Below are 27209 nucleotides of genomic sequence, written 5' to 3' on the forward strand. Positions count from 1 at the left end.
TGGAAAGAGAAGAGAATGGGACCAAATATTTTAGCATATATTTACAGAAGTTCTCTTGGTAGACATGGCATGCATAAAGAATATGACTGAAGGAGGAAAAGGGACCCCCCTTGCCATTTTCTCTGACTAGAACTTTTGAAGCTACTACTGCTGAGGGTGCATCATATGACAAAGTGTCATCTTCCTTTATCAGGGAGGTTTCCCAGATATTCTCAGATCACTAAGTTTGCATTAGCACCCTAAAATGCATCTCTCCCCCAAAAGAAAAAAGCTAAGTAGCTTAAGCATAGAATTTCATAGTTTAACACATATCACCAACGGTGCATGGACACAAATGTCAGTGATCTATTTTATGGCCCTGGTAACTGTTTCACCAGAGGTCTCCACATCAGTCAAGAAACACACAAGCATGCATTTACGTTGTATAATTTAAAAGCTTTATTTCCCCCCACAATGAGCAAATAGATTTCATATTAGTTCAACTGGAAGTTTTCTTCGTGGCAGTTGCCTTTCTCATTCACTAGCCTGTTGGTGGGGAAAACTGCTTTCTCGTGAGGGGAAGGGTTAGATTTCATAGAGACGTTCTGAGCTAATCACATAAACAAGAGGGTTTGACCTGGCAGCCTCTGAGGCAGTCAAGTAGGTCAAGAAATTCTTTCAGCTAAAGGCCTAGTCAGGTGGGACTAGTTGCCAAGATCCTCTCTGCAGAACTGACCAAACGTAGCTCTCTTTGACCAGGAAGCCTGGAAGTCAGACCATCTACTCAGGCCCTGCCAAATTCCCATCCTCAGTCCTGTGACCTCATGTGGGAACATTTTATCAAAGCAAACCAATGGTTTTCGCCTTGGGGTCCAATGTGCACTCTTCACCAAGTGCAAGATTGATCTTCACTCCAAAGTTCACCGTTCACACAATTTTTGGCTTGTGCTTTAGAGGCTGGTCTCTGCCTCTCCTAGGAATGCTGGCATCACAGCAATGGAAGCACAAAGACCCAGGCGAGCACTGGTAGGTAGGGTGTGGGGGCACCGCTGCCAGATGTTCTCTGAGCGTGCATTACGGCAAACACTGCATTAGTGTGATTGGTGGGTAATTCTACATTGCAGATCATTCCTTCACAGCAAGACCTACACTCCTGTTACAAAAAGGAGAGAGGAAACGACAGTGAATAATAGGAAGAAGAGGGAAGCGGCAAAAGAAAGAAAAAGAAAGAAAGATAAAAGAAAGGCTTCTTCAGCTCTATCTGAAGACAGACAATTGGAATTGGTGATCCAATTTTGCGTCATCTAGGCTCTTGGGTACCCTTCCCCCACGAATGCCAATGGAACGGAAGGGAAAAACCATGCTGAAAGTCTTTTATCCTAACTGTGATTTATCTGCATCAAACCCAACCCAAGCATTAGCAAGGCAAAGAGGAAGAGAAACTGAATAAGAGTGCTTGATTGAATCCACAAATCTTCTAAAGGTTTGTAAGGGAAAACACTCAGACAAAAATGAAAGCTAGGAACCTTTGGGATTAGTCATTGATTTTCTTTCCTAGTGCTACTTGTTAGGGGATAATAATGACTGTGTATTGTCTATGCTAACACCTGATTCTTATCATTACAGCAACAATGGTTTGCTAATTATGGTTGCTGAGTGGTGTAAGGAAAAAAAAAAAAAAAGACTTGTCCCTAACAGGTGTTTTCAGGGGATGTTTTCAGGTAATACCAAACCTTGCCAGGTACAATGCCTCAACCTGATAAACCTAGCCATTCATAGAGGCTTCCAGGATGACTAAGTATGATAAAGGCATCAACTTTAGGCATCCATATCAGTGGTTCTCAACCCTGGCTGCACATCAGAATCACCTTGGGGAACTTTTAAAAGATCCTGACACCCAGGACCCTACTCTGGGGTTCCATTTCAACTGGTCTGGAAAGCCTGCCAGCCCACATCCCTCAACAACAAGCAGAGCTTGTAAAAGCTACCCAGGTGATTCTTGTGGAGCTACAGCTAAAAGCCACTGATTTAAGAATCATTTTCTGTACTTACAGGGTAAATCAAATTCTAAAACCTCATGATATGAACATACTTTCAAGTAATTCTTTCTTAAGCATTTCAGAATTCCAGGCGTATAAAGGAGTGAAATGCTCATTTAGAATGATAGAATGAGAACGTTACAGTGATCAATTGATCTAAAAGGTACCTACAGTTCATATTAAACTGAGGCTAATCCTTCAGACTCCCTTCCTCATCTAAGCAGAAGCAGCGGATAAAACAAGGTTTCCTTCATAAAAACTGTCACCATAGTCCTCTTGTCACCTTCCAGTGTCCCTTTGCAGTGTTCTTGGTGACTCCTGGCCATCAACAGAGCAGAGCAGGCGTTGCCATTTTCTTGTGGCTAGTTTGCTCTCAGGTCACCGGAGTTGGCCTTACATCATTCACCCACAGTCTGAGGTCTAGGGTCTAGCTCTGGAGTCTGGGAAATGCCGCTTGTTTATAGTAACATTATTTCTTTTTGAAGGACAGAAAGTCCAACTGTTCTTTGGTCTGCATTTTATCTTTGTATGGAGTCTTTCCTCAAAATGTAAACATGGTCAACATATTACTATCCTTCCTGCCTCTCCTTTGATCTACGACTTACGTTACTAGCATGAAAGTTTAGACAATAACACACACACACAATCCTTACCGTATGTTCAGAATCTCGGCTGTGGTGGCAACCGACAAAATGACATTCACTTCTGGAGGCGCACTTTTTAGTGATGGATGTGCTTCTTCCGTGGCTGGTAAAGTGATGAACTGTCAAACAGTACTGTGTGTCTAGGCAAGAGGAAACAAAAAACAAAACCGAGAAACAAGGTAATTTCATTATCCACATTACAAAAGAGATCACTCAACAATTAATGCAGAAAGGACTCAAATTCAGGCCAGTCCTGGGGTTTCTAGGCAAGACATTTCATAGCAGTGAACTCTGAAGTTTCTAGGGGATATTTTTCAAGACACCAGCTTCTGAAGCACATGCGTGTTTTGAAAACGAATGTAAATGGGCACTCATCCTGTGGGTTCGGTTAGAGCTGAGGAAAAACTGAAAGCATTTATTTTATCAAACCATGGGTCTGCTCATTTGATATGAAAATATTTATGTCTCTGGACCTCTCTCTCTCTCTCTCTCCCTCTGAAGCACGTTCTCGAAATCTAAAATAAAATGAAAATTGTGAAGGTAAAATGCAATGGGGCAGAACACTTGTTTCATTATTCATCATTTTTCTTTTATCTACTAATAGGCCATGTGGTGAGCTGGGGTGAAAAGCAGGTGCTTTGAATTACACATCACGATCACCTTTTCCACTCATCTGTTAATTGCAAACACTGCAATTAATTTTGTACCAACCTACTAATTTCTATTCTGGTTTTAATTCTACCAATATGTTAGACTTTTCTCATCAATGTATTTCCATTTTTCTCCTCCTCTTTAATTAACTCTTACTTTCCCTGTTTCCCACCCACCACCTCCTGCTTAGTATAGCTACAGTACCTCATTTCTAACCAGAATTATCCTTAAGGTTTTATGCCACTCACATTTTATTACTTAGGGTTCTTTCAAGAAGTTTCATTCAATATCCTAGGACATTATTCTTTGGTTCTGTGTCTCTTTTATACCGGAGGCCAATGAAATGCTTCTTAGTTTATTGATCAGAGACTACAACAGCAATGCCATGGAATGGGAAAAAAATTGGACTAAAGTTGAGAAGATTGGGCTTATGGAACTGCCTCTGTTATAGGTGAGCAAGTCATGTTAGATCTTTTGAGCTCATTTTTTTTGTTTTGTTTTTTTGTTTTTGGTTTTAGGAAAATGATGATAGATAACAAGTGTCTTGGTGCTTTGATAGGGTGGTGGTAAGCTTTACATAATACGAACAGTAGCAAGCCCATATTGAGTGTGCACCATCAGCCAGGTACTCCTCTAACTTATGTTCAAGCATTCAATCCTTACCATAAGCCTTAAGGTAAGTCACATTAACAGCCTCATTTTACAGTAAATTGAGGACAATTTCTTGCTTATGGTCACATAGGAAGAAAATGGTGAAGAGTAGGATTCTAACCCAGGAGGTTTTCTAGGGCTTGCACTCTTAACCAGAACATTATTCTACTCCTCAGTATACTTAATATTAAACCACGTGGCAATTGATATGGTTTGAATCTGTGTCCCCACCCAAACTTCATATCAAACTGTGAGCCCCAGTGTTGGAGAGGGGAGGTGATTAAATCATGGGGGCGGATCCTTCATCAATGTTTTAGCGCTATCCCCTTAGTGCTGTTCTTGTGACAGTGAGTGAATTCTCATGAGATCTGCTTGTCTAAAACTGCGTAGCAGCTCCCCGCTCTCTTTCTTGTTCCTGCAACCACCATGTGAGATGCCTCATTCCCCCTTTGCTTTCCCCTTTGCTTTCTGCCATGATTGTAAGTTTCCTGAGCCCTCCCCAGAAGCCAAGAAGATGCCAGAATCAGACTTCCTGTACAGCCTATGGAACTGTAAGCCAATTAAAGCTCTTTTCTTTATAAATGACCCAGTCTTAGGTGTTTCTTTATAGCAATGCAAGAACAGACTAATACAGTGATATAATGTCGAGTGCCCTATAAGAGTAGCTGACTTCCAGATTCAAAAGGAAAGGGAGCCGCTAAAAGTTCTGGAGAAGACATTTCAATTTCTATTCCAAACAAAGAATCGAAAACTGGTAGCTGCATGTGTTCATACAGAATGGCACATATGCTAAGGCAGCCCTAAAAAGTCAGCGTAAAAGCCAGGGTAAATAAAACAAGAAATGTCATTCTTGTCATATCCTGTTACACAGAGAACTTCTTTTAACAACCCCGACAGACCACAGAAGTGAAGCTGTAAAGTGAAAAGGAAACCTGAGATGACAAAAGAACAATAGCCGTAGGCCTATTTGCCCCCAGAAATGGTTGACTATCACTCCCTGAAATGACAAAGTGAAAAGTAAGAAGTTACACCCTCAATTAGAATTCCAGGTGGTTAGTGTCTTTGGGACCTGCCTGGCCTATAGTCAAGAATGGTCCTGTCATGCCATGCTGGAATGCAGGGCCATTCTGTATTGAGCCCATTAAGAATCAGCCTCTCAGGTGGATGCAGCAGAGCTGACTCTCTTCCACCCTTCCCATTTCTGATGGTTTTTTGGTGATGGAAAGCTGCAGCTTCTCCTTTGGTTCAGCCATGTTTCAACAGAGAAGAAATCCTAAAACCCAGAAATAGCCACACATCATCTTTGCCTGCATGCTAAAATGGCTTTGGTTAACTAATGACAAATTGGAGCATTATCCACAGACCTAGTAGGAACAGTGTTTTGGTACAATTCAAAACAATAGCATGATCCATGAAGATAACGCCTAATAGGCTGGACATCAGTGCCGCAGTTTACTACCGTTCTAACCCTTGCTGCCCAGTTTTCAAGGCAACTTAAAGCAAATTGTTAAAGGATGATACTCTCTGAAACAAAGTAGTAAAGAGAAGCATCAACAAACCTTGAAAACTTTGAAATAAAGATAAATTTCTGTTGAAAATATAGAAATAAATCCCCAAATATATACAATCACGCATGCACATACACTCATAAGCGCACACACAACTTAAGGATGGTGCCTTGACAGAAATGTAAAAGAACCTCAAGAAAAACATATTTTGGTAATTAATTATTCTTGAAAATAAATAACAAAAAACACTGTCCATACGGATGTCACAGCCATTTGTGCTAATTTATGGCATAAGATTCTCAGGCATAGTAGAGGTCTCCAGTGTGTAGTATTTGTTGGCTTCACACATTGGTTTTAACTGGAAGAGATAAGGATATGCCACTGTTGTAAATAATGTGGTATTGGAATTTCCAAAAGATTCCTGGTAACAGTAGACCAAAACCAGTTATCTCTAATTCTGTAAGAGTTTGTTTTTCTTGGCCTTTTATATCTGAAAAACCTAAAATACAGTACATCCTAAAATCTGAACAACCCAATCTCCTCATAAGTAGGGTTTTAACATTTCAATTCATACATCAGCACATTCTGTCTGCTTTACTTCCAAGTTCATATGTATTTAATCATTCACCTCCCCACCTCCTCTGCTCCTACCAACCTAGTCCAAATTCTCATCTTCTGTCTGAAGACAAGAGTCCTCATTTGGTGTTCCCTTCTACTCTTGTCCCCAACCCTCCATTCTCCACACAGCAGCAAGTGCAATATTTTGGAACACAACTGCTGTGTACTCCCTAGCTTAAAACTCGCTACTGCCTTCTCATCACCTTTACAATAAAATCCAAACTATCAGAAAAAAGAAGCTCTTGCATGTCCTGGCCCTTGCTTCCCTCTCAGATCCTTCCTCCATCTCCCACTAAGCCTCTGCAGCCAGTCTCCTTCCTGTTCACTGAAGAGGCCAACTATCAACCTTGAAAACTCTGCATTTGCGATTCCCTCTTCCCAGTATGTTCTTCCTACAGATCTCCACATGGCAGCTTGGTGTGGTCACTCAGGTCTTAGTTCTAAGGTACAGTTCTCAGAGAAGATTTCCCTGACTATCTAATCAGAGACTTTCATTCATTCTGTCAGCAAATATTTACTGAGAAAACATGGGCCAGGCACTGGATTAGGCACTGGGATATATCAGTAAACTAAACAAACTAAAAAGATACTTGAAAGTTTGTTAAATGAATGAATGACTTTCCCAAATATCAATGTATCTCAAGAGTACAGAAATCATCCTTTGTTTTGAGATGGTAAGTATGACTTTTCTAGACGTATAATCAAGTATTTCTGAAATTCTGAGAATGACTTAATCAATATTGTGGTCTATGTGTTCTCCCTGGTAAATAACATTTAAGAAATTCTTCCTTAAGGTACTCAACTTCAATTTGAGGCTTTGACACCAGTTTCCAAGAACTCTCAATATAGTCTGATGTTCAGATAGGCTCAGAAAAAAATACATCTGATTCCTAAAGAACATCATCAAATCAGGAGAGATTCAAAAGAAATGAGATCACAGAAGTCTTCCAAACTCAGCACACTTACTTTGTGGACACCATTTGTCTTCTGCCCATCTATTGCAGTTATAATTATCCCCTGCATTTTCACAAGTAAAGCACTTGAAGCTATTTGGAAATGGTGTAGCTTTAAAGAAAAAAGCAAAATGAAACAGTAAGTTACAGAAGACAAAAATTTCAAACATCGAATATGGCACAAAATTAGCAACTTTAACAGATGAAACAAAACTTACAAGCTTTCATCCTTACGATTTCTGTTTCTAGAGAGCTAGATTTACCCATCGGGCTTTTGGGGACTTTTCTTTATTCCCTTTTGTTTAAATGTCTTCTAAGAATTGCCACTATAGAGTAATGAAAGTGGTCCCACAGCTACTTTGAAAGATGCATAGTATTGTTCTATTATCATTTATAATTTGGGAATAAGTAGGGGCTGAGGGGGTGAATGAGGGTGGGAGAGGTATTGGAACACATGTGTCATCCCTGAAAAGAACTGGAGTCAGATTAACCTGAGTTTGAATTCTGTTCTTCCCACAGATTAGTTGTGTGATTTTTAAAATTCTAAGATATAATAATATTTATATTAATAATGAAGATGCCCATGACTTGCAGAGGTATAATGATTAAATGGGGGGTTGCAAGCAAATACCTTGTAGTCTCTAGCACATCAGATCATGCTGGTTTCTGTCCATATGCACTTCCAATACAGCTACATTTAACCTCAAACAAGTAATCTCATCTGATAATATGCCAATTATCACAACATTAGACCTTGGCCAGGAATATAACATTTAATATGAGGATGATAGTAATTCTTAAGCCCTTATAATTAGACTAGTTTGTTACGGAAAGAAGGATTTCTGAGTTGCTGGCAGTCTGGACTGAGAGCAACTTGTCTTTACGCCTTTTTTTTTTTTTTTTTTTTTTTTTTTTTGCCTTCTTGTATCTTGTAACTTTAGTCGACAAGAAGAAAAAACTAAAATAATTTGACATTTCTGTATAGACCAGGTATAGGACCCTGTGTACACCTTTCAATTCTCCCATTTCTGTAAGACAAAGACATTGTTTCATCCTCTTCGTTCTATTAGTAAGACGGTAACCATCCTAGCAATATAACTAGAAGTTGGGGTGAAAATCAGAAAGCAGTGGGAATTTCAGATAAAGGGGAGGATATGTATAGTAGCATAAAACAAGAACAAAATATCAAAAGCTAAAGTTTGGAGGACAAGAAGTTAAATACTGAGGATATATTTCAGTTTTGCCTATGTTCGAAAGCGTATTAGGTAAATAAATAAATAATGACATCCATTTTCACCAATTAAATCAGTACAGTTAAAAAATACTAATATTCAATGCTGGTAGCTAAATGGTTAAAGTATAAATTGGCACAATCTTTTTGATTTAGTAATTCCAATTCCAGGAAATCTATTCTAAGGTCATTAGCCAACTGAAGAGAAAGTGCATTTAAAAAGATAATCAGTGAAGATTATTTAACATTTAGGTTGCTTGTGATTTATTTTCTTTCTGATATAAAGTGTGGGGGAATAGTGAAATAAGCTACAGACCAGCCTTATGATTTTTTTTTTAATGTAGAAGATATTAAACTATCTTCAAAGACATTGGGAAATACTCAAAATATGTATAAAGAGAGGAAAAACTGTGTAAAACTAAATTTGTACCATCTCAGTATATCACATATATAAATACACATACATAGAAAAAACACTGGAAGGAAAACATTCCAAAAGAAAAACTCCTTTGAATCTTGAGGTTATGAATACATTTTATTTTCTTCTATATGTTTTCTGTCTCTGGAATTTTCTATAATGAACATGTATTACTTTTTTTTCTTTTTTAAAATTATTTTTTTATCATCATAAAATTGTACTAAGCTTAAAAATTTCAAAATTTGTAGAGAAGTTAGGGTCTATGAAAATGATGTCTGTGCCACGTCTTTCAGCTATCAGTATATAATTATTACCAATTTAGGAATGTATAATGGTAGTTCAAGGTGTATATGTGTAGTATATGTATGTATATGTACATGTGTAGTATACATGTGTATATATGCACACACACAGAGATAACCATCCCAAATAATAAAACACAAAGTAAAGAACAGTAATGATATAGATCTCATTTAGGAGTAGTATAAGAAGAGGGGGTTCTCACACCTGACCATGTATCAACAGTATCAGGAGAGCTTCTTAAAAAAGAAAAGCAGGGAAAAAAAGAAATAAATATATTCTGCATCTCACCCTCTTGACTATTAAATCTCTGGAGAAGTGATTAGGGATATGCAGTTAAAGATCCTTTCATAATGATTCTGATACTCTTCCAGGCGTGGGAACTACAGGCACTCACATGTATACCAAGTAATTTTTTATTTATAAGAATCACTCTTTAATAAAGTATATCAAAGAAGTTTTACTTGTCTAAAAAGAAAGGAGGGTTAATGACATATGTATACAAATACATATCTATACATATGTATGTAAAATGTATTAACATATATGTTCTATAGATGATATACACTAATATTTGCCTATCTTTAAACTATTAGTGGGAAAGTTGAGTCTTATGTAACCTTTGCTAATGGTGATTATGCTTGGTAGTTATGAAAATCCAGGTGATATTTCCTTCCAAATTTCAAACAAATAAATCTGCTTTCAAAATCCTTAATGGCCATTTGAAAAAATTAATAGATCATTTATACAGAAACATTCAACAGCCAATTTCCTTCTCCAGGGAAGACACAAAGAACAATGAATTTCCTCTACTATGCCATGATTAGGAATGGTGTTTCAGAAGTGTGTGTTTGTGTGAGCTCCGTCGCTCAGGCTGGAGTGCAGTGGCGCGATCTCGGCTCACTGTAAGCTCCGCCTCCCAGGTTCACGCCATTCTCCTGCCTCAGCCTCCTGAGTAGCTGGGACTACAAGCGCCCAGCACCAGGCCCGGCTAATTTTTTGTATTTTTTAGTAGAGACGGGATTTCACAGTGTTAGCCAGGATGGTCTTGATCTCCTGCCCTCATGACCTGCCTGCCTTGGCCTCCCAAAGTGCTGGGATTACAGGCGTGAGCCACTGCGCCTGGCCCCAAAAGTGTTTTTTAAAACAAGAATGCTATTAAAACTTCAGCAGGAAGCCAGACCATTTTAAGAAATGGAGAAACTTTCACTTACCATACGCTTACCCATAGAAGTAATGGAGACTTTCTGTTTTATTCTAGGGATAAACCAAATGTTCTGGGAAAGACGAAGTTACAATAAATGGAAAAGGGGGCTTCATATGAACACTCTGACCCCACAGCCACGAACTAGCATGGCAACCACCACTACTTACGGTCGAGAGGAGGCCTCACATTATAGAAGTTGATGTTCTTGGCAAATGCCCAGCTTTCTGAGAAGATAACGATCTGGACAACAGCTATAGCGAGAGCGTGACAGAGGAGCAGCATGCTGACCTTGTGTGCTGGGCAGTCCAAACTCTTCTATCTATGGTGAAAAGACACACTGGTTCAGTTTCTTTATATTTTACACATCAGTGGGTGTTTGTTTTGCTTCTGTTTGGAAAGCTCCATTATTCAAATATATCCAACCATCTAACCTGTTCTGTAGGGCCAGGACCTGTGAGTAAATTGCATTGTTTTTGATCAGATGAAAGGTGAGTAATGACCTCCTTCTACTGGTCAGGCCTCTGCACTAGCCAGGTAGGCTTTAGCAGAACACACGATGGCCTTTTGAGTTCAGAAAGGATAAGCAGGCAGAGCTGGCCTGGCTGCACCCCATTCCCTCAGTGCCTGCGGCTAGCTGGTTTCCTCTGTGCTGAATCACCGGATTTCTTAAATCAACCGTGGTTCTGAGGCATGTTGAGCCAAAGTCACTGGACCACCTATCTGTCAGTTCTATTCCTTGAGTCAACATTTACATTTGATAAATTTTGCAACTTTTCAAAACCTGGAAGAAACAATAAAAGTGGGAGCAGTGAGAAGGATGGCAGGGGAAAGGACAAGGAGTCTGAGAAATAAAATCTCTGCCAGATCCCAGAGCACACTGATAGTAAGAAGAGAGACAAGAGTCACTGTGAACTGCCACCCTGGGCACAAGAAGCTGCCAGGAGGTTCTAGAGGAAACAGAATAAAAGTTGTCTGAAAAACTGACAACCATATAATGTTAGTCCTGGTCCACAAATACTACTCACCGTGTTTATAGACTTTAAGTAGGCAGGGGAAAATCCCAACAAAATGACAGACATGTACATAGCACTGAGTAAAAGATACGACATCTTAAGCCCCTGGCTCTACTCCCCCAGAGGCAGACCTGGTAGCAAGAACATTTATAATGTCACCACTGACAGGTTTCCTTTGACAAGGGGGAGGTGTGGGCAGCAGAAAATGTATGTTAACTGGGAACCCAAAGACTTTGGTTCAGGTGCTGGCTCTGCTATTTATTAGCTGCCTGACCTTGGGCAAGCTCTTTAAACTCTATTAACCTTAATTTCCTCATCTCTGAAGTGGCTTAATAATACCTACACTGCCCACATATGTAGGTAAATGTGAGCATCAAATGTAGGTTCAGAAGGGATCACATAGGATTGTGTACATAAAAGAACTCATCATAAAAGTTCTGTGAAAATACTGGAATACTAGAGTTCAATAATATTGGCTGAACTCCTTGCTGAATCAACAGGTTTCAATGGGTTTAGGGAATTTTTCAAAGGAAAAAGTTCGATCTCTGCATATACAAGCATAATCCTTCACATGCACATTTTGTTTGAAGCCAGAGCAATAATGCATAGATTCTAGGAATTTTCTTCTCTCTCTTATTGTGGGTATACTGATTTTGCATGTGTCGCTAATAAGGCCTGCCTATGGGGATGGAACTAAGTTATTAGACAATATGTAGCCACAACATCCTATCATCCCTATTGATGGCATTTGCCACTAATAGAACTGAGTTGCTAAGAAAGTACTCAGAGTTATAAAACAACAACAACAACAACTTTTGTGAGTATGTTTCAAAAAACAATAGCGAGACTTTCTACCTGCATTATAGCTCATGTACATAATCATACCTAGTGATATATAAAAATATATATAAATCTTTCCTGGTTCATTTTAGAAACCAAGATTGGCCTTTCAGTTATTGGATTTCTAAATTCTATTCTTATGCTCTTTCTGAAGAAATGGACAGTTAGCAAAAAATATTATCCCTTATAGTCAAGTGGTTGTACCGATACAGATTCTGCTTCTCCTATACATTTCTCTGAGTTGGTCTATTCCATAGTCATTATTGTACCCTTCTTTATACCAGTGGAGACCCTTTGAGTGGGGGAGACTAATCCCTTTTTCATAGGCTCAGAATGACTGTTCCAGTAGCAATCCTCCAGTGTTCTCATAATATGGAGAGAAGGCCTAAGATATAGGTTTCAGTGTCGCATTGTCTATATTCAAATCTCTTTTTCACCACTAAGCAACTATGGGACCTTGGACAAGTTGCTGAAGATTTCCAAGCCTTGACTTCCTCATCTCTAGAACAAGCATAGGATAGTACTTACCTCATAGTTTTGAACTGAGGACTGAACGACCCAGTGCATAGGAAGTGAAGCACATAGTTCGCATGCACTGAGTCATTGAGCTGAGCACATGTGCTGAGCGCATGGTTAAAGCTCTATTTATTGAGCACTTTCTGCTCAATAGTAAAGAGCATTGGCTCAAATACCTGCAACCAAAACTGCTATTTGGTGCAAGCTCCTTAACTTACCTGTACCAAAAATTTTGCATCTATAAAATGGGAGTAATAATACCCATTTCATAGGGTTGTGGGAATTAAATTAATGCCTGTAAAGTACTTAAATTAGTTAAGTGCGTGGAATTTTGCTAATTTTTACGAAGCAAGCACTTACTATTACGAACAAATCCCCAGTTTGGTATCACAAGTAAAAAGTTTGGTTTTCCTCATGTAATCTCAGTGTGAGACAAAAGCCCACTCATTCATTCAACATGTTGTTATTGATACCTAATAAATAACAAGTTATTGTTATCACTGACTCCCCACCAAGGCCTTGACTCTAATGCAAATTGCATTTTAGAGGAGAAGACAGGCAATACATGTGGGCAAAACATAATTTCAGATAGTCATAAGTTTCATGAAAGAAACACAATAAGGCGAGACGATAGTGAAGAGAAGGTGCTGCTTTACACAGACAATGGACCCAGTGTGTCTCTCTGAGTAGGTGACATTCGAACAGGTAAACTAAATGATGGGAAAGAATCAGCCAAGCAAAGAATCAAGGGAAAAGTAACGAAGGTCTTTTTTTTTTTTTTTTTTTTTTTTTGAGACGGAGTCTCGCTCTGTCACCCAGGCTGGAGTGCAGTGGCCAGATCTCAGCTCACTGCAAGCTCCGCCTCCCGGGTTCACGCCATTCTCCTGCCTCAGCCTCCCGAGCAGCTGGGACTACAGGCGCCGCCACCTCGCCCGGCTAGTTTTTTGTATTTTAGTAGAGACGGGGTTTCACCGTGTTAGCCAGGATGGTTTCGATCTCCTGACCTCGTGATCCGCCCATCTCGGCCTCCCAAAGTGCTGGGATTACAGGCTTGAGCCACAGAGCCCGGCACGAAGGTCCTAAGATGGGAAGAAGCTTGCCTCATGGGGGAACTCAAAAAAAGCAGCCAGTGTGGCTGGAACATGAAGAAGTAGGGGACTGGACAGTCAGGGAGTCGGCAGGGCCAGATCACACAGATGCTTACTTGCCGCGGCAAGAATTTTGAGTCTAGCAAAATCAAGAAATTGTTTAATTTAGACCATCTAATCGTGAAAAATGCCAAGAATGCTTTTTCTCTATCAAGTAATTGGTCCCAGATTCCTAGCCTTATCTCTAGTTCCTGAAACAAAGGGATACAAACGATAGTGAACATAGAGGAATATGGAATTCAGATACACCGCAAAAGTCTCTCTAAGAATAAATGACAGACAACTTAAAAACAACTGATTGAAAACAAACACAAGAATTAGGCTTCTTTCTGGTTTTTCTATCCTTCGAAATAGCACCATAGGAACCCTAGCTTCATTATCATTGTACAAGTGAGGAAACTGTGGTTTGGCGGCAACATATGTAATGATCCCAACACACTTCTCAGAACATAGTATCCTCTCAAAACACTTCCATATAGCATAGCCTAGCCTGCTAAACTTGAAAGCTAATGAGAAGTATACCAAAAAAATTGCTTCCATATAGACAAAATGTATTTTCATTTCCATTTTTAACTAAAACAGCATAGACTTATTCTATCAAAATTCTGCAAAACTGCCAAAGTTTTGCCTGTCAAGTGAGGAAAGTACTAAATAAAAATGTCTTCTATTTCCAGAGCATGTTTTCTAATCTCTTACCATCTACTGCTTCTTCCTGAGGACTTATATCTATCTCTATCTATTCTTCAGTGTGTAGGTTTGTGTTAACATGACTGTTTTATTTTTCACAACTCAAACACATTAGGATAATGAAAAAGTAAATGACTAATTATAGTAGCCGACAGTTGTTTTACATTTAGAATCATTTCATAGAGACGCTGAACTAAAAATTATCTGCTGAGACTTTGCTGAGTAGGCTTTCATTGCAGCCTTTGTGGCAGAACAAGGTCACAAGAGAGCTTATATTTTGCTCCAGAGGGGGAGAAATCTTTCATATGGATTAGATTAAGCCATTCAGGTTATTTTCTCCAAAGCCATCACATAGAGCAGTGTTACTTCTTCATATGCAAAGAGAGGTGGCCTATGAGCGTCTTCAGGTTATTTGCAAAACTATGTGTCTAGACAGGTTTTCCCTCTGGGTGGAGTATCTCAAAGGAATCCACATAATTGATTGTAGAGACCCATATAATGGTTAAGAGCGACTTCTTGCTGTTTCAGAATATGGCTATAATAATTTGGCTTCCTTTGACTTAGACATTTTCATATTTTGACACTAAGAGAAGTTCCACATATATATTAGGTGTCTGGTCCACTTCGTGAACTCAAGGGTAGCTCAAAACATTTTTCCCAACACAGAGCTTATCACCTTCATCCATCTTTCCCACATAGTAGGCCTGGTCAGAAATCCCTCACCTATGGTACTGATCTTTCCTGTGTTTTATGAGTCCTCCCTTTGGAAGATACATTAATACTTGCTCCAGAATGCAGAGTGCTTCCTTGCCAGAAGGAAGGGATTTCTGCAAGGCATATTTATAGGGATACAGCAGGGATGGGCAACTCTCAGGCTTCCAGAGAATAGCAGGTAGCCAGATTTGTAAATTTAGGAAGCCCCACCTGAGACTTTGGCCTATTACTGACCAGAATCAAGGACTTACCTGGCACTTGGTCCAGAAGCATGACTATTTCCCAAGTTTGAGCCTGGATAATAATCTCATCCAACATGTGGCATTTTACACTTCCAGGGAAAAGACAGAAAGTTGATGGGGTCTTCAGGAAGCAGCACGTCTTTGACATCATAAACTCTTTTGAGGTAGGAAAATGACCCACATATTTTTTGTTATATTCCCCAGGCCATGCTCAGTGCATGCTAGATACTCAGCAAATACTTTATGGAATAGAGCCAACCTCATTAGCTATGACCTATAAGACTGCCTTAGTTTGTCAGTAAGACAAAAGTGGTGGGCTGTTTAGAATTGGCAGGGTGTCCAAAGATGATAAAGAAATGATGAAAAGTGATTTGAAAAAGAAGAGACTAAACAAAGGTGGCAAATGCTGGCATTTCTTGCACAATTGCTAAAAATGAGTCAGCAAGCACAAGGCCAACTTCAGCTGCCAATAAAATAAATGAAATAGATAATGTAAGAGGAACAGCTCTACTAAGTCCAACATGCCTATCAACACTCACATTCACACCTTCCTGCAAGCACCACTTATCTCACAGTAAGACACTTTAATGACAATCTTTAACAGGCCTGGCTTCCCTTGTAAAAAGAATAGAAGGCAAAGTGGAAATTCAAAATGAGAGCTGAAATTTTACTCAGAAAGAGTGGAATAGACAAAAGGACTCTTCTTCCAAAGGGAAATTAGCCAGAAAAGTTTACCATTTACAACAAGGGTTGTGCTACTTGCTTCTGGCTGTTAGGCCAGGTTGGCAACTGGAGATATGCTGGTTCCCATGAAATTTAGGAAGAACACTGGTGGGGCTTAGTCAAGACCAGGTGCTCACTCCCTTCCCTGCAGGGGAACTGAGGCTTCAGTTCCTAACCTTCCCTGGGCGTTGGGAACCTAGTTCCTACAGCTTCAATTTCTCTTTGCCAGTAGGTTCTCTATTTCTGGTACATGGAGGGTTGTTTCCCCCCACAAGTTTAAATATGAATTATTTTAATTTTAATATATTTAATCTAGCATTCTATGTGCCTGAAGCAGAATAGGAGAGAGAAGTTGAGCTTAAAATCAACCCCATCATCTTGATCTGACGATATTAGCTCTCTATAGAGCACAACAGATTTTACTCTTGGATAACAACATTCAGTAGGGAAAAATAAAATCATGATTCAGGCTTAGCCTTCATTATAGCTTGTCTGAATCTTGAAAGTAGTGCAATTAAAAGTCATGCATTTGTACCAGGTACCGTACTGAGCACACTGTCCCTGTGCGCTCAAAAATTATTGGGACCAAAAGTCAATATGAGCCACTGATAAGATGTGACTGACGAGAATTAATACAATCATCTTTGAGAGGAGGCATAACAATGAGCTTTAGGTTCAGAAATACCTAGAAGAAAATTCTGGTTCTACATTTACTAACCAGGTGACCACAGAGTTAAGAAATATTGTGCCCATTTGCCAGTAAGAAAAGTGAGTCTTAGAGTCACGCAGGAAACTTCTAAGTTGTGGTGTGGATTGAGCACAATTACATAAGTAAAATACATTTCACTTAGGTGGGGTTCAAGAAACCTTAGGTGCCTGCTTCCCCCATTTCTCCCTCCTTCACCCTTGCATTATTAGCAGCATAATAGAAATTAGATCAAGTAGCATAAATGTTCAGCTTCATTGCATACTGGCTGGGGTAAACCTGGTCAACAGGATTGAGTTCTGTGCACTGATTTCTGAAGATTTAGAAATTCTCTCTATTGCAACCGAGGGAAAGTTGGAATGAATGACTGCCAAGGTCCCTTCCACTTCTAATATTCTATACTTTTTATGGAAAGAGATTAATGAAGAATTATAGTTATTCTATACAGTCATAAATGTAATACAGCAGTCCCATCACATTTCAGATTCCTGCTGTACTGCTTTAAATAATCTAAACTTACAAAAAATCTCATCAAGCACAGGATCATAAACTCATAGAAACAAGTAACTCATTTTTTAAGTATAAAGGTGTACATTTTGCAATGCCAAAACAGAGCTTTTCTACTACATGCAACCTGATCAAAGAGAATGTCTAAAGCAGCACTGATGTTAAAATAATTTCATTATGCAAATCAATTTTAAATCTAATCATGAATTAATACATGGCCCATAAGTGTATAATTTGGGTGGAGAAACAGTCTAATCAATTTTAAAGACATCTTTTTAAATGTGATTCAAATTTTAAGAAAAAGCTAAAAGACTCTTCTAAGGTAACAGCTCTTCAGCTACATTTCTGTCACAGACAGGATTTTATACCTTTTTGGAGAGGGCTTTCATGACATTAGAAAGGTAACATGGTAAGAGCTCCAATAGACAAAATTTAAGAGCAGCCAGGCGTGGTGGCTCACGCCTGTAATCCCAGCACTTTGGGAGGCCGAAGTGGGCAGATCACAAGGTCAAGAGTTCAAAACCAGCCTGACCAATATGGTGAAATCCCATCTTTACTAAAAAAATACAAACATTAGCTTGGCGTGGTGGCACGTGCCTGTAATCCCAGCTACTCAGGAGGCTGAGACAGGAGAATCACTTGAACCTGGGAGGTGGAGGTTGCAGTGAGCCGAGGTCATGCCACTGCACTCTAGGCTGGGTGACAGAGTGAGACTCCGTCTCAAAAAAATAAATAAATAAATAAATAAATAAATAAACAAACAAACAAAAGCTTAGATGTTTAGGAATTAGAAACTCCCTTAAAAACAGTCAAGACTGGCTTGTCATGTTTTATGCAACTATTTGGACAAATGGTAGGAACCTAATAAGAATGCGTTGATCAAATTTGAGAGTCTCCTTCACACAGGTGGAATAATTTTTACCCTCTTTGCTTCCATAAATGATTTTTAGGAGGCTTATGCCAAGTGATGTATGCATTAAAGCTCTTAAAATACTGAATAAAAGCCATATTGGATGAGAGGATAGTAAAGATCCTAATCCCTTCTATGAACAAAGCACTCGGCTGTGGGTTTCCCTTTGCTCTGTACTTCCTAGAAGCCAGGGGAGACATGGGACACATTGATTCTCATTATTTGAGAAAAAATAACTCTTCCTGATACTTAATTCTCTAACTAATGAGTCACACCATTACAATATAGGGGGCACCAAACAACACATGAATAATGTCTGAAATTTGTTTTGAGGACCTCCAGATGCATTCGTCATTTGGCCATTTATTTATTTATTTATTTATTTATTTTTCTTGAGACGGAGTCTCACTCTGTTGTCAGGCTTGAGTGTAGTGGTGCGATCTCGGTTCACTGCAACCTCCACCTCCCGGGTTCAAGTGATTCTCCTGCCTCAGCCTCCTGAGTAGCTGGGTCTACAGGGGTATGCCACCATGCTCAGCTAATTTTTGTATTTTTAGTAGAGAAGAGGTTTCACCATGTTGACCAGGGTAGTCTTGATCTCTTGACCTTGTGATCTGCCTGCCTCGGCCTCCCTGAGTGCTGGGATTACAGGCGTGAGCCACCGTGCCCAGCCTGGCCATTTCTTTGAAAAAGCCAAGGACATAACATTGAAAGGTAATTCTATACAGATACTTCTGCTATCAGGTATACAAACGAAAAATTTGTTTTTCTTTTCCATGAAAGAGGAGTGTCTTTATACTTGAGAGAAAGATATAGCTGGACAGAAGTTCTGCAGGAGAGCTGCTCTCTTTACTGAATTCATTTCTTTTAATAACAAATCAAAGCTCTCCTAAGAGAAATCGAGGCTGAAATGTCCAGCAGCTGGCTAAAGGTCCATTACTCGACATTGGTTGAGTGGAGGAGTGTATCATGCCACAAATGCAGTCTAATACATGGCACTCAGTTGAGGAAATTTAGCATTCATCGTTACTCAGTGTGTAAGGTGACGGCTAGCGCTTTTTGACTTCGTTTAGCCTCAGCTGACATAGAAAAATGATTGTAAAAATAAAGTTTTCATACAGATGTGTTTCTCACTTGAGAAATTTCTCTGTATATGTGTGTTTGGATAGGTATATATGTGCATATATACATACATACATATATTTTATTGAATGTTATTGCTTAAGCACTAACTATGTGCCAGATTGCAAAACTGTCCCTAGAACTCTGTTTAAGAGACAGTATTCCCTATCATCTCAGCTGCCTTCAGCACCCACATGGTTAACTGGGAGAGCTGCACAATGCAGAATTGTTACTAGGCATCTGTCCTGTCTTTTTACTTCCGTCCCAGGGTTTTATGTCACTGACCATTGTTTATAAAGCCCCCACTCACTCAACTTCATTCTTGAATCTACATCTAGAAATATATTAACCAAGTAAAGAACATGTTTATAAGTATCTATCATTTTGAAGCAGGAGGGCATTTAAAAACGAACAATAAACTGCATGCTACGGCAAAAGAATATCATGCTAACTTTTGCATACTCACAAAATCCAGAACAGATTATTCAAAGAACTCTCTGGAAGCTGACAAGCTTATAAAAGCAATCCTAATAAAAAATTTCTGCATTCTGCATATATAACAAAGTTACAGCATGTCACTTGCTCCATAAATTGCCACTATTACCACTTTGAGCAGAAGGAACTGTACATAGATAAAGATATATATGTGCGTAATTTCATATTCCCAGAGGAAACTGAAAAATTATGTACATTAAATAGTGTTTTAATTGCAACATGAAAAACTACATTAAATGGTTCATGATATGGTTCATGGTCCCACAAGGGTAAAGTCAAGTGTAAATGCTGACTAGTATAATGGGGAGAAACCGGCCTTTGGAGGCGCTCAGGCCTGGGGGCAAATTCTAGCTCTGTCCAGGATCTACTGCCTCTAGGTGATCACTGGATTGCTCTGAGTCTGTTTCCCTATCAGTAAAATGGAGATATCAGATACCTATATTACAGAGAGTTTTGTGGAAATTAAAGGAGAATAAAAAATAAGCCCCTACCTATTTCCTTTTTTGTCAAGTTATTAAATCAATTAGAAAGCTTAATGCAGAGATTTATTGTTCCTCTATGGATGATCATACAGGCCAATATTATTAAGGCCATACAATAGCTGACAAGATTTAAGACTGAAATTCAATATACATATTTTCAGCTCTCAAATTCTATGATTATCTGAGCACATATGACAGCAGAATGTAAAATTCCTCTGAAGACCAATTTTCAGAAAACTACTCTAGCATACATATGAGAGCAATATTTAGGCCTCACTGGAGTGTTTCCATTTATCAGCCTTCTAGTAAATCTATATGATTTGCCTATACTCATAAATAACATGCAGTAGTTCTAATAGCATTTGTTTTAAAAAGCAACAGGCTCTGTGCTTTCATTCGTATCATTGCTTTATTGCCTCAAGTGTGTGTCACACTTCCCATTCTGCTTTAAAGGTCCAGTTCAAATATTTTTCATTCACAAAATCTTTCCATGCCTACTCCAGCCCATGAGGTCCTCTCTAGCCTGAAGAAAGCTTAGAGTTTGCTTGTGGACACAGACTGTCCTTCCTTGCTTAGCAATGGGTTGGGGAGAGAAGGCCTAGTCCATGTTTCGAGACGGGCTGAAGGTCTCTAAGTGAACACAGACCTCATATACTTGCAGATATTGTGAATTTTTAAAAATTGACTTTTCACATTTTTAACATCATAATTGCCATTTCTATTTTGATTGTTTATTTAAGTGAATAATCTTTTAAGTTTTGTGACAATCTTTTAACAACACTCTTTTCAGTTACCCACGTGGAGATTATGAGAACTCCATTTTCAGCAACTGAAGGTCTGTTCAACAATGGCCTAGTACATTCGCCTGTGATTCAACACACACTGTGTGGGGCCTGAAATACACTACAACCACACCACCTTCCCAAGCTATCCCAGTCGGTGAAAGGGAAATGAACTCTGCTTGGCTTCTCTCTTTGCTTCTCCAGAAACACCCTCTATTCCTCTCCACCCTACACTGTGCTCTCGGAAGCTGAGCTAAAGAACGCTCACACGGTTCCCCTTCCACTGGCTGCTGGTTTGGTTTTGCCAATAGCAGGTGCTGGTAGATTGGAAGATGGAAAGACAGTGAGATTGGGCATTTGTTCCCCTGGCTCCCTCCCCATCAGGTTATCATCATGTCCCACAGATCCTAGCAGGTGGCCAACTCTGCAGCTCCCATCTCCTGGTAACTGTTTTCTCCTGTCTTCTAGGCCTATAAAACAATGCAGTGGAAATGATTTTCTCTGCTGCTAACTCTGGAATCTGTTACTACCCCTAAATCTGGCCCACATCATTGTAAACAGTCCCTTTATTAACTCTCTTAAATAACGCCAGGTTGTTTATACCAGGTGGTTTCTGCCATGACCCTGACTGAGCCTTGAATCTAGGCTAGAAACAGCAGGAAAAGAGCCACTCTGGACCAAAGCATTATGGCTTGTTTTAGCAGAGGTATTACAGGCAATGTTGCAATGAATAAAGGGGTAGCCTCTTTACTATGAAGTGTAAGGGCAATTGTTATGATCTATTAAATTATAGGAAACCAACAACTAGATTTATGCTACAAACCAATCAGGGTAGGAAGGAAGCCATTAGTAAGAAAACGAAAATATTAATGAGCAGTATACCAGAAGATAAATCTAGCTGAAGAATATTTTATAATTTCATACAAATATCACCACCCTCTCAAAAATTTAGCTTTTTCTGCTTCTACCATCACTAAAGCACATCATTAAATAAGCAGAGATCCATCCTGGCTAACACAGTGAAACCCCGTCTCTACTAAAAAATACAAAAAAAAAAAAAAAAAAACTAGCCAGGCGAGGTGGCGGGCACCTGTAGTCCCAGCTACTCCGGAGGCTGAGGCAGGAGAATGGCATAAACCCGGGAGGCGGAGCTTGCAGTGAGCTGAGATCTGGCCACTGCACTCCAGCCTGGGCAACAGAGAGAGACTCCGTCTCAAAAACAAACAAACAAACAAACAAATAAATAAATAAATAAACAGAGAGAGAGAGATGGGCAAGATTCTCGAACTTTAATAAAAGGGCTCAGAAAGATGGACACATGTTGGTATGGACATAGCGCTGAAGCTCACTGAGGCTATACTATATTCTGGGCTGTACCCTTTTACTGCATTATTATACCTATCAATATCTACACAGAGATGTAAGTTTATTTGAATATAATAAATTCACTGAAAACTGGAATCCTCTATTTGTGTGATGATGCTTGGCCCTATAGTTTCCTTTCTAAGATCGAGTATTTCAAGAAACAACACTAGATTCCTACTTGATAAAAGGCTTCTCACTTATATTAAGAAACTACTCTTGAACTGCTGTCTGCTTATTATTCTGGTGGCCTCTCATCTTCCACAGTCCCAGACCTTTTCACAGCGATAATGTTCTCAGGAGCCTCATGTGTCCAGGGAAGCCCTTTCCTGCACCTTCCAAATTTACTCATACCCCCTTTCTTAATCAATTTTATTTCCTCTTCACCCTCTTCTACTCCCTGTTACCCTCACTCAAGGTCACCTCAAAGAGAAAAAAACGTTTAAAAAAGAAGTTAAGCTGGAAACGCACACTGAGATCTCATTCATATTCTGCACTGATTTCCAGACCATAAAACTCCTAGAGAAAGTGTTCTTTGATAATGCCTAAAATAGCCCCTTTTAGCTTGTGTTTTGAAAAAAGCACACCTTGGATGTGCCTTTAAAAGGAGTTGCATGTAACAACAGAATTGAAAGAGGCCAAGAAAAAGGATTCATCTCGTTTTTATTCCTTTTTTTATTAATACAGAGATTCTTCTCACTAAAAGTGCCTAAGAGAGACTGGCCAAAGTACTTGGTTAGGCAGCCATCTGGAAGGTGAGAGGACTGGGGAAGCACCGATGACCCTAATTGTCCACAGTGTATGGGATGTGGAGCCCACTGTACCCAATGCCCAGCTCACATCCACTGACCGCAAAGACGACTTCTAGTCCACAGACTCACAAGTCTGGCAACTGTCTTCTGCTGTAGGTAATAATCACTCCAGCAGTGAGCACAGCACATGGCCTTCAGGGCTCATCACTCTCCCACTTAACACTCCCCCAAAGTCCCCCAAAGATTGCTCATTATAATTTGTACAGGATAGACACTTGGAACATAATCATTGAATAAATGCTTGATTGAGGTTGACTTCACCATTCTCTTCAGTTTGTAAACCCCACTCCCCTGGCTCTAAGGCAGATCAATTTCCATTTACCCTTTAGTGTCTGTGTTTGGACAGTGGGCAGTTATTTCAAATTGAGGGCTGAGAGGCCTCAAATTAGCACATTCCCTATAGCACATGATTCATCTTCAAAGAACTTTCCCATCCGAAACTAATTAATCCTCTCCACATCCCTGTGAGGTAAGAGTGGTGTGATCATCTCCAGGGTATAAGGAAATTGGGGATGAGGAGGTTACAAGCTGTGCCAAGGGTAATTAAGGGTGTCTGCAGGGGAATGAAGTCATGATATACCAAGCCCAGGCCATTCCTCCGCCTTTCACCATGCTTTGACCGTCTGAACATTCTCTGGGTTTTGGTGAAGACAGACAGAGTCTAGGAGACATGAGCATTTCAGGGGGGGGAAAAAAAAAAGACTTGCCCCTGCTAAACACTTGAGATGTCTTTCCTACAATAAGTTGGTATTAGAAGTCACTTCTGTGCTAATATCAAAGAAGGTATCCAAGAAAAAAAAAAGCCACTTCTCTTATTCTCCATAAAAATATGTTGTTAGGTAAATTTAATACTGTCTCCCGGAAAGAAGGCTGAGAAAAACACATCTTCATCTGTCCTCCTGGGAAGCACATAGTGAGGTTCACTCTAACATCTTCAGAGGCACAAGCCAGCCCACTGGCAGCCTTGAGGTTCAGGGTTGCTGCCCGTCCAGACCTGTGATCTGCCCGGAGCAGAATGATAGCATAGCCCTCCTTAACACACTTTACCCAGGCCTTGCTTCTCTGCAGCATGTCTCTCAGCAGCTGCCCAGAGAATGGCATAAAGCAAATATTTCAGCCATCTCTATCCTAGACCTTTCTCACTTTGCTGAAGAAGAACCAGGATTGGTGATTTCCAATTCAACCACCAAAACCGTATCCTTTTTCCTTTGCTGGCTCCTCTTCTTCCTCCCACTTGCCCCAAGCTTCAGGCTTTTATGTTATTACTATTTACTTTCTCATAGTATATTAGGATATAACTAATATATAACTATATAATAGGAGGATGCTATTACTAGTACTTTCATTAGGGATCACATTCACTGTCACACATTTGACTCCCATTTCTCTACTGCCGGTTTCTAAATCACCAGGCCTTTCCCTGACCTGAAAAGGCTGCATTGTAAATTATAATTTTCTTCAATTTTTATATAGTATTAGTTGGAGTAGGTAATTTACTATTTCATTTGGAGAATGACTAGTCCTAATGGTGAAACTCTGTAATGTGCCAATAATTAAAACAGTATAGACAGGACTAGCATATGATCAGACAGACAAATGAAACAGAATAGAAGGTCCAGACATAGACTCAAATACATATAAGAATTTGTTGTGTCACAAACATAAACTAGTAAAGTAGGGATATACACTTAAAGAAGTTGAGTTGGGACAACTGAGTGACCAGGAAAAAAATAAGGTTGGATACATACCTCATACTATACACACAAAAACAAAGCTATAAACATTTCCAAAAAGAATATTTGAACACAAAATAATTTTATTAAGTAATTTTACATTACTTAATTAAGGTTTTAAGGAATTGTTATCTTAATGGTTTAGAGGGTATATTCTAAAAAGTCCATCCTTACATGTTATTGGTACATACATAGATGCACTTATGAAGAAAATAATATATCTGGAGTTTGCTCTAAACATTCTCAAAATAGGTTAGAAAATAGATAAAATAAGATTGGCAAAATATTCCTAATTGTTGAGGCTGAATGATGGATAGCTGGGGTCTATGATACTATTTTCTCTATTTGTATATGCCCTTAAAATTGTTCATGATAAAATGTGTCTTTTTAGTGGCAGAAGAAAATATGAAGTGAATTTCTTGGAGTGGGGAAAGGTCTTTCCTAACTATGATTCCCAAAACACAGAAAGTATAAATTTTTTTTTTTTTTTTTTTTTTGAGATTGGAGCTCGCCTGTCCCCCAGGCTGGGAGTGCAGTGGGCTGGATCTCAGCTCACTGCAAGCTCCGCCTCCTGGGTTTATGCCATTCTTCTCTGCCTCAGCCTCGGAGTACTGGGACTACAGGCACCTGCCACCACGCCCGGCTAGTTTTTTGTATTTTTTAGTAGAGACACGGTTTTCACCGTGTTAGCCAGGGTGGTCTCGATCTCCTGACCTCGTGATCCGCCGTCTCGGCCTCCCAAAGTGCTGGATTACAAGGCTTAAGCCCACCGCACCCGGCCAAGTATAAAATTAAAGTCTGATAAATTCAACTATATTAGACAACTTCTGTATGTATAACAAAAAAAATCATAAGCAAAGTTAGAAACAACAACTTGGAGAAAATATTTTCAACTCCAATTACATTTAAAATAATAGATAATCTCACTAGTATGGAAATAGCTACTAGAAATCATAAGAAAATTATCAGAAATCCAATAGAAAAATTGGCAAAGAAAATTAATACATATTTCATAGAAAATCCATCAAATGGCCCTTAAACACCATGAGAACAGTTGAGCATCTTTTGAATAGGAGAAATGAAAATTAAAATTATACTTTATAACTTCTAGATTTTGGCCAAGCTGATAGATGAACATGTTTGCTTAACACTCTCCTTTTGAGAAGACCACGGGAAATCACATTTTAATATATTGCTTGGGGGAATACAAACCCTGTGGAGCAATTTGGCAACATTATTGAAATTTCAGATGTACTTACCCTTTACCCCAAAAATCCTACTGTAGTTTTATTCTACAGGTAGACTTGCATACATGTACAATGATGTATTGGCATCGTATCATTGTAGCACTGTGTGTAATAGTAAATGTCTGAAAATAACTCAAGTGTCCATTAAAAGGAATATAGATACGTGCACACACACACAGACACACACACACATTACCTATTGTGTTACCAATGTTACTTCATATGTTACCTATTGTGTTAGAGAGGGAACAGTATGAAAAACACTATATGTGTTTACTCATATATAGATAAATATACTCAGTAAGAATACTTAGGAAACTAATAAAAGTGATGGCCTACAGGTGGAGAGCCAGGGATAAAACAAATACAGTACAAGGGAACAGAAGTGAGAAAGGGACTTCTCAGAGTATAACTCATTTCATTGTTTTGATTTATAATCCATGTGAATGCATGACTTATTCAAAAATTAAATTAAAACAATTCAATTGGCTCTATAGTTTATGGTTAAAGCTCAATAGTTCTCTCTAATGGACCAATGACTTGGAAAATTCAAACAGCAGATGGTACAAAATAGCATTTTTGTTTGGCTTTGAAATGCATCATTTGGAGGTGGGTGTAGGGGTACCTGACAATTCACCATCCTAATTACATTTCGCAAATTGCACTGGTAACGTCCCCTGAGATCCTGGTAAGAACACATTCACAGTTGTCTGAAATAAAAGCCAATTAAGAATGAAGGTAAGGAAGATCAACAGCCAGGAAGCATTGCCTTGCTTCCCCAACAGGTTTATTTCCATTTACATATACAGTTTTGTGATGTGCTGGCTATTAGCAGCACTTCTCCCTTACTCTATAGAGCAACAGGCATCAACTTTTCTGTCCCCCAGATCTATTTCTATCTTGCCCCATGCCTAACTTCAGATTCCATGTTTAGAAGGATTTATCTAAACTCTACGTAGAAGATAATTC

At 39.2% G+C, this 27209-nt stretch overlaps 1 protein-coding gene across 6 annotated transcripts in view; it reads right to left on the reverse strand.

The window, feature by feature from the left end:
* Nucleotides 1-414: 414 nt before the first annotated feature.
* The window catches only part of LYPD6B (LY6/PLAUR domain containing 6B), a 139060-nt gene continuing 112265 nt past the window's right edge, over nucleotides 415-27209 (reverse strand). For 5 of the 6 annotated variants that reach the window (XM_017879093.1, XM_017879097.1, XM_017879096.1 and 2 more), the window contains 4 exons: nucleotides 10367-10518; nucleotides 7057-7155; nucleotides 2672-2802; nucleotides 415-1132 (listed from right to left, as the gene is read on the reverse strand). In XM_017879093.1, coding sequence (XP_017734582.1) covers nucleotides 968-1132; nucleotides 2672-2802; nucleotides 7057-7155; nucleotides 10367-10481 — 510 coding nt within the window. In that variant the 5' untranslated portion in view covers nucleotides 10482-10518 and the 3' untranslated portion in view covers nucleotides 415-967. Of the gene's footprint in view, nucleotides 1133-2671; nucleotides 2803-7056; nucleotides 7156-10366; nucleotides 10519-10630; nucleotides 10769-27209 lie in introns of those variants that run through there. The other variant, XM_017879099.1, reaches the window with a different exon arrangement.

Source organism: Rhinopithecus bieti, unplaced genomic scaffold, assembly GCF_001698545.2.
Source record: "Rhinopithecus bieti isolate Rb0 unplaced genomic scaffold, ASM169854v2 scaffold_11587, whole genome shotgun sequence".
NCBI lineage: Eukaryota > Metazoa > Chordata > Mammalia > Primates > Cercopithecidae > Rhinopithecus > Rhinopithecus bieti.